A 12,150-nucleotide genomic window follows, 5' to 3' on the forward strand; every position below is an offset into this window, starting at 1 on the left:
GTAAATTTTGTTGGGAGCAACGGCGCTCTCTTTGCTTTATGAATCGCGATAATAGAGTCAGTGCATCACTGAGCATATTTGGCGATGCCCACGACTTCGCTGCTAACTACGTTGCTGACTTTGTTGCTGACATTATTGCCGACTTCGCTGATGATTTCTACTAGCCAACCTTGTCGTCCGGGTGCTTGAATTCTACAATTGGTGAGTCGCATGCTATTTTGATTCCTCTGGTCCCTAATCACGTCCTAAGACAAAAAATATACGATCGATTAATCGATCAATTACGTCGATGAAATTAATTGATTGATGCCCGACTCTGCTTTCATTATGTTGAGGAACGAAAGAATTTTTGCAATTTCATTTCCTACCATAATAAGCGCTATGATCTTGTTCTATATTCTGTTGGTAATGTTACGAGTAAAGCTGAAATAATTATCGAATTCTAAAGTCCCAGAAAAATGGTCGGAAAAAATACATTAAATGGTCTGTCCACTTGTATATGTATATCATCTGTGCTACCATCCACATGTCGTGATTACTGTTCGTTGGTAAAAATAATAGGATACAAGTTGTTTATTTATGTACCAATTTTTAATGAGTTTGGTGTTCCAACCCCTTTGATTGCTACATTTAGTCCATGCCTCGTTTGTAGTTAAACTTTATTACTTATAGCATTAGCTATGCATGTGTTGTTTTCGGTCGCGCATACACGAATTACGGCAAAATTGGCCATACTGTCTAGGAGTGACGGAGGCGCATTGTTAGACGACGAGTGTATATTTTGTTCTGTGTTTACAAATGGAGTGTCATGAATGTTAGGTTAGGAAATTATCCACATACCAACAATAAACTGTTATGATCATTATATGGAGAAGCAAATGGCACGTTTGTTTCCCGAAAGATGATTTTGGAATAGAAAGAAAGTGTAATATTCATGTAACAACTTTTGTTACCAGCAGTATATTAAAGTGAAATAAATTAATTACTATTGATTCAAAATGGATAAATTAACTATTATCTCGGGAACGTTGTTTCTCGCTGCTGATGTATTCGCGATCGTCAGTCTTGCTATGCCTGATTGGATTATTACTGATGTTGGTGGTGAGCAATTATAAATACACTGTATTTGTCGGTTTTTTTTATAGTAATGGTGTAAATTTTAATTACACAATTCCATAATTATAGATATTAACTGTATTCTACACGAATTGTTTACAAAGTTAGAGACTTCGTTATATATTTATACCAGCAATTGGTTTTTATTCTTAGTTTGTCCAATTTGTTACTGTTTGATGTTTACAGGAGATATAAGGTTAGGACTAATGTGGTCTTGTATGACACTATACAATAGACCTCAAGTTTGTTATAGTCCAGATTTACAGCCAGAATGGCTAATGGCTTTGGTCTGTATTTTTGTTGGTTGCATTTTGATAACTGCAACTATAATATTGCTAGCTAGTTCCCATTGGGATCGCAATGTTATTCCATATGCAAGATGGGTGGGATTTACAGCTAGTAAGTGTTGGTAGTGAATAAAATTATTCTGTAATGTTAAAATTGTCGATGAATTATAAAAGTTAAAATCCGATTTCAGTGGTACTGTTTTGCCTAGCAGCAGTTATATTTCCAATGGGTTTCCATATTGATGAAATTGGTGGACAACCATATCAGTTACCTAATTCGCACCAAGTTGGAATTTCTTATATCCTCTTTGTTTTAGCTTTGTGGATTACTGTAATTTCAGAATTATTTGCAGGCAAAGTTTGTTTGCCACATTTCTAGCATTTCTCATTTTCTAAATGTATGCTGTATACATGTTTGGCATTGGTAGCAAGTATGATTCTTTTTGCCGAATGTTTATTCAAATTATTTGAATACTACATAATATATGATAAAATTCATTAGAGATCTCATTTGTAATTAATAAGTATAGTGCAGTTTAATAAATTGTAAATACACTATTAATGGAAGTATTGCAAAGATTTCTGTTTGTGTATTGTTTATTAAAATATATTACTTCATTGAAATTTTGCATAAATTTCAAGTATTTTTATTGTAATATGGTAAAAAGGATTAATAATAATGTAAAAAGTTAAATCTAAACATTCGACAATATTTTATAATAAATGATAATCAAACGTTTTATAACATATGTACATACTTTTATTAGTTTCTATAAACTGTAGATATATATTTACATTTCCATAGGAAGTAAATGAAAACTATTATTTTGTATTTTATCGCATAAATTACAACTGTGAAATTTTACTTAGAATATTTCTTATCTACATTATCTGGTGAATAACATGTAAATAATGTATGTAAGATGTTTTGCAATGGGATTCTATAACTTTGCTGCTTTACCAAATTACTATACTTACATATAAATATTATATTATTTAAATTATAAGAAATTAAAATAGTTTATACCCAAAAACAAGAAAAGAATCAGTAAAGTTACAAAATTAAACTTTCATTAACCCAAAGCAAAACAAAATAATTAACATTTTATTCGTATGAAACCAATAAACTACTTGTAATTTTAACACATATTTTAATAATGAGTATCCTAATATAATTTAAGCAATTTTATGTTTAAAAATCGCAATACAATCAGTTTCTTATTACTTGAAATTTAAATTAGTTTGTTCATTAAATTTATCGCAAAAAATAAAAAACATGCCTTTACATGCATTAACATGTATAAAAGGAGAATATATGAATATTTTTTTGCTTTTTTTTTTCTATCAAAAATTTTGGTACTTAAAGATGCAAATCTGACACATACAATGTAGTTTTGTACATAAATTTTGTGTTGTTTATACAATTTTCCTCACTAGCGATGTTAGTATTCCATCTTACCAATTATTTCTTTACCTTGAAAACTTTTCAATTTCCTTTCAAGCATTCATTCCATTTACATGTATAAATCCAGAAAATGATACTGGAAATAATGAAACATAATATTTGGTTGGTATTTCAGCAACTTTTTTCACGATAAGAAAGAAGTTATTAAATTAGCATATATGTATAAAATGAAGAAATTATTGGCAAGTTGGAATGTATATTTATAAGTGTGCAGGAAGGTTATATACAAAAATAACTTAAGGCATAAGATGTTCTTTTTCAGATATATATAAAATTTGCATTTCATAGAAATTTTGTCATTAAAGTAGAAAAACTTTTTTCTCTATTTTCGTTTTCTTTTTTTACAAAGTTATCGTGTATGTTTTTTCTCACATCTTGTATACTCACAATCAGATAAGAAAGATATGTACAAGAGAGTTTCGACATTTAATATTTTCATAACATGTAATGTGTAAGCGCTTAATTATGTAACTTCAATAGAACTATGAGTGCCAAAATCAAAACTCTTATTTAACTTCAACTTTAATTATCTTTTTATTTCGTGTACCAAGAAAACTATGCATAAAACTCGTAACAACAATCTTAGTACAAATATTCGATGGAAGTACAGCATGTTAAATGGAAATAGCTTTCTATTTTTTCATGATATTGGATAATAAACATTCTCTGTATTTAGATACAAATATCAACAAGAACCACAAAACTGTAAAAGCCATTCTTTCAAACTGCCTCTTTAGACTTAAAATATAGTTTTACCTACATGTTAATGCTTTCCTTTCTAACGCGTTTTACCACTATTTGACTGATTATTTCCGATGGTGTCGCATCTTCGATAATATAATAAATATGGGACTCTCGGAGGAGTTGGCTTTAATACGTTACTTTCGGAAACACCTTTCAGAGAACTATCATCATACCTGACCCAGCCACCATATCCCACGTGAAAAGCGTCCGTAACATAATGGCCCTTTGTTGCTTCTTTTCCATCATGATAAGTAACTGCGAATAGTTTGTAGTGTTTTTGTTTTGGATTTAATTTTTTAGCAGCATTTAGAGACAGGAATTCTGTAAATCAATTTGAAACGTGTTGCATACATTTTAATTGAATAACGATGACAATAAATTGATTACTCACTGCTATCTAATTTTAAGTCGACGGGAAATTCCACACTTTTCACGATTTTTGAGCAACCATCGAGTTTATAGTCAAACCACTTTAAGTGTAATATAAGGATAACCGGTAATTCTTCTAATGTAACTTGCTTCCAAGCCTCTATCTGTTGTTTCGTTTTGCTACACGTCATTCCCTCTAATTGATCTTTTCCGACAAGAATTTCGAGTGCACTCTTCACAGATTCCGCTTTCTAAGAGAAAAAAAAGTTTATCAATACATAATTGTACGATGCTTTTACAAAGAGCCGTTTAAAAAATAAATACCTCAATATCAAGTTGCAATGTGAAGAAAGGTTGGACATTATCTGTTGGTTGTTCTCCTGCTCGTGATACTCTAGATCTTAATTGACCACGAAATATATCAGATAATGGTGTCCTTCCAAATTCAGTACAGCGTGTAATAGATCCCTTATTCTTTGGGCCCATAACCTATAGTATCTTAATATTAATGTTTGTTTCTTGTAGGTAATTATTTTATCGTTTAACAGGAAAAATGTGTTTACCTTCCATTCTTCTTCTCCATTGTTGTAGTTCATATTAGTTTCAACATTAGTCGTTACGTTTTGGTCGTTATTTACTAATTTAATAAGCTAAAATACATAATTACCATTTATTTAAACTGTACTAGTTGGATATAAATTAGAATGAATAATAAAATATTCATACTTCGAGCATTTCGTCATTGATACCATTCAGAAGGCACGAAAGGAATTCTTCTGCATCTTCTTGGCGCCCTTCCACAGAAAATACACCCGCAGCTGACGTATTTTTTAACATTGTATATACATAAGAAGGTTCAAAGGCCACTCCACTTTGTATATCTACTACCGTATCCTCTCCCCGTTTGTTTGCTCTATCTTTTCTAGCCAATCGTGCACCATCTGACAAAGGTGTGAATTCGTGTACAAATTTTATCCTGTATAAAAAATAGACGAACATGTTTTATTAATTATACTTAAGAAAAGCAACACATGTTATGTTAAATGTAAGAAACTATTTTTTACTTACATATTATCAATAAGTGGAGTGGAAGACATTTTACTGGGACTTTTAGAATGTGGTAGAGCCATTAGAAGATTATAAAAAGGTGGACACGCAAGCAAGGCTTGTAATATACTATTAATGTAACAATAATTGCTACGATTTGTTAATCCCCGTGGTAATAAACTTACAGTTTGTTTATCCATGTGGTAGTTTAATAAGAACTCTAGAAAGATAAATTTAAACGATTATTTCGCAGTTCATGATATCTTTGTTAGCTTTATTCAAATAATTAGGTGTGTGCGAGAACCCGATGGTCGGGACGAATCAGGAAAAGGTTGAGTCGGGTCGGGTTCCCGAATATTTCGAGACTCCCGAAAGAATCGGGTTACCCGAAAATTTTTGAGACTCGAAAAAAGTTTGTGTTCCCCATCCGACCCAATATTTCGGGTTCTCGGCACACCCCTACAAATAATACATACCACCCATTCGGAAAGCAATAGGATCATTATAACGGTTTTGCAATGATTCCGTTTGTAAGTTTTTACTTTCATTTACAACATTTTGTGAGTTGGATGAAACATTTTCATTTACAAAAACCATTGTATCAGTATGTTGGTCTTTTTCTAATTGTAACTGTGGTTTTGGAGCCACACTACTTTCTGTGACTGGACTAACTGGTAGAGGATTAATGCGTGCCATAGGTTTATAATTTAATGGAGTTGATTGTGTTTCTGCACTTCCTTTCTTCAAAATACTAGCCCAAGATATGCTAGATACATTAGAAGATGTTGTAGTGGGTACAATTATTGGAGTACTTGTGGTAGTAGAAGAAGCATTGAGCGTTTTATTAATAATTTCGTCTTGTACACTCTTTGCAGGAGTGTCTTCCTTTTGTGCTTCATTTTCACCTTTAGAAACTGGTTTTGATAACGTTTTAACGACGGTAGTTTTAATGCTGGAAACCGTTTCATTTTTGTATTCTTTATCAGTTTCTCCATTTTGTTTTACTTCGATACTACTGTTAATATTTACGCATGGCACATCATTTTTTTCAGCTCCATTACAATTTTCATTTACAGTTGATACAATATTGTGTTCTATTTTTACATTTACAGGGGGTACTTTTCCATTTGTATTTGAATTCTTTCTATTGGCAGTGTTTTCATCCACATTCTCAGTGCACTGTTCTACTTTACTGTTATTTACAGTTATCACTGTAGTAACTATGTTGGTCTGTGAAGAATTATCCTCTTCGTTTATTTGGTGAAAAGGTTGTTTGACAGGCGTGTAGACATTTTGCACACGCTTTTCGTGCGATTTTGCGGTTTGTACTTTTGTACACTCTTGAGTAGATTGAGAAAGCACAGGTGCTGGTTGTCGAACACATCTCATATTACCAGAAGGATGATGGTATGGAGGGTATCCATACGTAGGCTGTACATGCGGGTGTGTAGTTGTATGCGTATGTAGATTTGGCTGGTATATTGCTAATGGTGGATAGTGAACATGGCCAGAGAACTGCTGTTGCTGCGTCTGATCTGGATACATAACTACAAAAGATAACTGTGGGTGAAATTGTCCTTGCTCTCCCATGTATCCTGGCTGTATATCGTTTGCTGGATTCATTCCATGATTAAAATTATCTCTCCTTATTCCTCTGCCTCGATTATTTCTCCTATTATTTTCTCTATTACAGTTGACATCATGAATTTCACCTCCAAGATTGTATCCAGGGTGTGAATAAGTCATCGCAGGCATGAATGGTTGTATATGGGCATCTGTTGGAACAGGGTACATAGGTGGTGCCTGCCAGTCACTGCACATTATTTGCTGTGTATACGAAGGTGGTGGTGGCATTGCTAAATAAATGATGACATTTTTATACCAATTTCTCATATATAGAATTTACAAAAAATAAATTAGTCATACAATTCATCTTGTATGATATTTTAAAATTTTAACCTTGCCATTTAAACATAGATATAATTGTTTTAATACAATTACCATTGTGATACCATTGATTTTGTAGCTGAGGAATTTCTGTTACAGAAGCATCAATATCATTGTTAGTTTCAATTGTATCCCATGGTAATTTTAAGGCATCTGTAGTGACATTGGATTTCAAAATTCCTAGTAAATGATTCTTATCATTGTCATTTAAATCACGTAGATCCAAAAATTGAAAATCAAGCTGAAATAAAATGGCATGATGATTATAATTTTTTATGATGACTAAACAGCAATGAAATGAAAGCATTTAAATACATCTGTAAAAAAACATTTTTTGTAATACAAGAATACACATATAAGAATTATTTTTATAATATTTATTTAAATTATAAAGATTGATTATGTAGAAAAGATACATAATGTTCACAAACAGTTTTGGGTCAATCAATAAATAGTCAGCAGTGTTACCTCATGACCATTTTTCCTTTGAAACTAAATATATATTAATATATTCTTAAAAGATTCTTAATAATTCATTATGAAAATAAACATGTTAAAGTTTGAATAAGATTACAAATTAATATAAATTAATATTAGTTTACATAATAACTGATGATGTTTCTTAAAGGTAAACGTATTTTTTTTTAAGTTTACAAAATATGTTACATTGTTTGAACTTAAGGAAGATATTTCAGTGGTTATATTTTGTTCTATAATCAATAATACTTTCAATTTTATCACGTAATCATAAGCCTAACCTCAAATCTTATGATGGATGGTACAATCGTTGCAAGTAGTTATAATTTTGTATGCCCTAGCCACTAAACATTTAGACAAATATATCGTACCTCATTTTGAACATCCATGGTTAAATCCATACGCGGTATAAAACATTAAAAACAATACCAGCAAAGAGACATGAGGCTCCGGTGATCTGTGTCGGCAGTAAAAAGGGTCGACGTTGGAGTTATCACTAATTTTATTTTTTATTCGCGTGAAAATGTGATAAAAAACTGGTTCGGTTATAAAAATACAATATTTGTATTATTTTTGTGTAACAATGAAACGGAGAAGAAGTATATTCACTGTTAATAAATTACACAATATGAACGATCATATTTCGGCAGTTCTATAGTTAAAATGGGCCAAGCACGTTGTTCACTGCTATTTGCTGTTCCTTCTCTTCGCGAGATTGGCGTCGCCACTATCATTGCTGAATTAGTGCTCTGTAGGAATATATCTACATTAAAAGTAACTTTCCCGCTTTCTTCTTATCTACCTCTTTTTATATTACCGAGGAATCAGAATATGCAGTCCACATGTAGATGGAAACGCGTATCAATTTGCATATGTAGCCTCTGTTTCGATTGAATTCGTCTACGATCAGATGCGAGTCTATATCCAGGAATGGCATATTTGCATTTCTTCAGATTTCAATAAATATTTCAATGGAACAGATTTTCATGACTTTTTTACGCAACATACTGGTTCATTAGAAGAGTTTGCCAGTAAAAGAGTTTACAATCAATATCGTTTATTTAGTTTTTATCTTGTCGTGTCGAGAATGTTCCATCGAATGTTTACGCAATCTATGGATCGCACGCTCGAGGATTTGAGGTGACTTATCTATTGCTAAACCGTGCGCAATATTTAAAGTAGCATTTCTTTTCTGGAATTCAAGTGGGAGAAGCAATAAAATACATTGTCATGTTCGCGAGGAAGCTAGCTTAGTCGCTTTTCTTCCAGAACAGTGAATTTCACCCCCAGTAGTCGAGAAGAGAGACAGTATGTACTTTGAGACGATCGTACCCTCGTAGATATAAAGCTGCCAATATGAAGCTTCGTGGCTCGGAATCTTGCTTCTAATCTTCAAACAAATCAAACATGTTCGATTATGTTCCCTGGATGTAAATTCTTTTTTCTTTTCCACATCACAATAATTAGGTAAGAGGAGTTAAAAATTACTGATGCAATGATATGGATTGCAAATTCAATATTCATTGGTCTTTAGGACAATTCTCGATGCGATATCGAAAAAAGAAAAAAGAAATATTTATATTGTTTACATTTCGGCCAATTTATGATTGCCTCTTTTCAGGAAAAATTATACATATAAGAAGAACATTAATGTTATAAAATAGGAAGGTATTTCGGAAAATTGTAGAAAGATCAATGAGTATTTAATTTACAACTTATACAATGGGAAGTAATCAAAGAACAAAATCATACAATTTTTATTGAATTACTATCGATGTAATATTTGTTGGTAGTATGTATTGATCGACAACGACTCCAGGGTTATACACTTTTACGCTAGAGGACAGGTTGGAGTAGTAAAGAATTACAATATTTATTTATCGACCGATTTCCTGTTATGTCTGCAGAGCTCGTCGACGAGCGAACAACTTCAGCCAGTTTCCGCATGGTGGCCGAGGATGCTTTTCTATGGCGCCATTTTTCGATCGTGTAATAGGTGTTGAATGCTGTTTTAAAATGTAAGTTAAATCGAATCTACTATGTAGAATATAAAAAAACTGTATTTTCTAAGGTTCTTTATATTTACCAAATATTATGTTTAACAAATATGTGTATCTTATTATCTAACTCGAATCCGGTTTATTTACGTTCCTAGACTTTTTTAAAGATAGAATCTCGAACGAAAAAATTATTTGTTTTTTTATATTACAAATGATGGAACATTCCTTGTAATTTAAGATGAACTCGTTCCATGATCGTGTTGTGTCTCCGACGACAAGACGATTTTAAATATTTGTAAATTCTATTCGCGAGCTCACGATGACCGACGGTAAAAGTTCCGTTGATTTTAAGACTGTATTTTCCTCCGTGGCCTACATGCGAAATGCTTTTATGCGTCATTTATGATATTTATGTCATGCACCGCCAGTAGCGTACGACCTTACGTTTAGTTTATATCCTGTCGCCACGAGGTGCGAGTAAAAAATAGCAACATTTTTTTTATTGCCCGATCGTATCGGCAACTTGCGGCACGCATTGAAGATTGCGTTATAAAATAACATGGCTGCGAAAGAATGGTTTTAAAACGGTATACAGGCGGTCTCAAAGCATGTAGCACTGGTCGGAAGTACGTAATTTATAAATCCAAAATGTAGAGTGAATCGAATCATAATCGAGTGATCATTCCGCCCACTAATTCATTACTTACATTCTCGTGACCAAAGAAAATACTCCACACTACATTCTCAATTTATTTCTTGAAACGGATCAATTTTTTTCTGGGTTGGATCATGTACTTGGAGACATCCTGTACATACAGGTTCTACACGAATGCATGTAGATTTCGGGATTAATTTTTCCACGGGTCTCAGGTGCCTTTCATATTATTAAATCTCCATCAGATTTTTAACGCGTACATCGATACTGTTTTTTCTCTTATTTATTTACGTTCAAACTACTCAATAATTAAGGACAATATTTTATATTTCAACGAACGTAGCACAGGACAATACTTATAAAATATCTGTCTGCTGATTGCTGTTGTTTATAATTTCATAGGAATAAATGTCGAGGAAAATTTTGTCGATTTTATGGCGATTCTTACAACCGAGTTCAATTTGTATATTGTCGATCAGTCTTTATCTCTCGTTTTAGAAGGTAAAATATCGCGGAACAACCCGATACAATTTCGAGCATAAATCGTACAAGGGACAGACGGCGCGTTATTGCTTACGCCTCAAGTCGATCCGCCTGGAAGGGAAGTTGCCGGTTTTACGGGTGAAACGCGTTTAAGGCCGCGTTGAATGACAAATAAATATGCTAATGGGCATTCGGCGAACTTCAAATGCCGCGCATCTTAGCTTTTGCACCGCATCGAAAGAAGAAAGTTAAGCTAACTCGGCCCGGGTACCTTCGCGGCGCGGTTGCGAGGGAAGAGTGCTGCGAATGGCCGCGTACACGGGGGATGAGGAAGAAGAGGGACGAAACCCCAGTCGGAGGAGGGAAGACGAAACGAGAGTTCTCTTAAATAATAGAAAATTCAGAGGAAGTTGATAAGCCAGGCCGCGTTCAAACTTTTCACTCGGCGCCTTCCATTTCTTATTATAATGAATGCATATCGGCTTAGCCGAAGCTGGAAAGCTACGGCCATAAGAACCCTTTTGCAGTTTTTGCGGCCTCTGCTCCTTGCCTCGCGTTGTAATACCATTGATTTAAATACTCCCATGCGTCGCAAAGTAACTAAACTTACCCGCTTCCTCGTCCTCCGAGATCCCGACATTTTTATGTCGCGGTGAAATACAAACTCGGACGAAACAGTTTTAAACAAAAAACAGTATGCGTACGAGGCGGAGCATTTAAATGGGAATCACTAAATCTCTCTATTATTTACGACTGTATGAAAAAAAAACATGTTTTTCTTCTACGCTCGTGCAATAAGGATATTAAATAAAAGTAAGACGACGATACACGAAACTTGGCTCGATTTCTCGAGTCACTGTTCAAACTATACAAGGTTTTATTCCCAAAGACGAACGAATAGAATTTTTCGCACTTTCTTCTCGACAAAGTTACCGGTTAGGGTAGTCCTCGGTGAGTTTAATTCGAAATGTCAGTGGCAGATTGCGTTCGTCGAACCACATGTTGCCAACCGACTACCCACGAAATCCTGCTCACACCCACGCACACCGCGGAATATTTCGGTTATTATTATTACCGTGGCCGACGTGTCTTTCGGCGTGACGGCTGCACGTCTGTCGTCCGGAACGCGTTCCACCATTTTCATTCAAAATCGATCGCCTATTTTCTTGCGAAATATTCGCGTTATTAAACACAATTTAGGAATAACGTAGTCAGACGCGAGCGTAGATTTAAATAACAACACGTTCGTACCCGTACAATAAAATCTAGAATTTTTATTTTATATCCAAGGGACGAAGTTTAAAGTATTTCGTAATAGAAATTATTACGCGTTTCTTTGATTTATATTACACGTTTAACGAGCATTTATTATTGAATGTGCGCTTTAGCGGGTGGAAAAAATTCTAATGAATTTCCCGCGGAGGAAAATTATGCCGAAAGTTTCTACTGAACGGCGAAGCCTAACAGGGTTGCTTTATTAACAGCGCGGGTGGCAATAAAATTCGCGGAGACAAATGGCCTCGGTCCCGTTAAATCATCGCGAAAAAGTTGCTCGATTTA

At 33.8% G+C, this 12,150-nt stretch overlaps 2 protein-coding genes across 3 annotated transcripts; one reads left to right on the forward strand and one right to left on the reverse strand.

Moving 5' to 3' along the window:
- Positions 1-635: 635 nt before the first annotated feature.
- On the forward strand, positions 636-1,933 carry LOC122401618 (uncharacterized protein C16orf52 homolog A). Its single transcript, XM_043403855.1, has 3 exons — positions 636-1,101; positions 1,303-1,515; positions 1,595-1,933. Exons 1-3 carry the CDS (start codon positions 999-1,001, stop codon positions 1,780-1,782), a joined length of 504 nt encoding a protein of 167 aa, XP_043259790.1. The 5' UTR covers positions 636-998; the 3' UTR covers positions 1,783-1,933.
- An 835-nt stretch (positions 1,934-2,768) lies between these two features.
- On the reverse strand, positions 2,769-8,143 carry LOC122401593 (ubiquitin carboxyl-terminal hydrolase 10-like). 2 transcript variants are annotated; one of them, XM_043403817.1, is made up of 10 exons: positions 7,824-8,143; positions 7,030-7,216; positions 6,741-6,884; positions 5,505-6,575; positions 5,050-5,248; positions 4,708-4,957; positions 4,545-4,631; positions 4,306-4,470; positions 4,004-4,232; positions 2,769-3,933 (listed from the first exon to the last, which is right to left on the reverse strand). In XM_043403817.1, exons 1-10 carry the CDS (start codon positions 7,851-7,853, stop codon positions 3,647-3,649), a joined length of 2,649 nt encoding a protein of 882 aa, XP_043259752.1. In that variant the 5' UTR covers positions 7,854-8,143; the 3' UTR covers positions 2,769-3,646. The 2 variants fall into 2 exon arrangements, with proteins under 2 accessions (XP_043259752.1, XP_043259751.1); XM_043403816.1 differs by having other exon boundaries at positions 5,505-6,884.
- Between the last annotated feature and the right edge of the window lie 4,007 nt (positions 8,144-12,150).

This window comes from Colletes gigas, unplaced genomic scaffold (genome assembly GCF_013123115.1).
Source record: "Colletes gigas isolate AHSC1104 unplaced genomic scaffold, ASM1312311v1 Colletes_gigas_Sc00026, whole genome shotgun sequence".
NCBI classification, from domain to species: domain Eukaryota; kingdom Metazoa; phylum Arthropoda; class Insecta; order Hymenoptera; family Colletidae; genus Colletes; species Colletes gigas.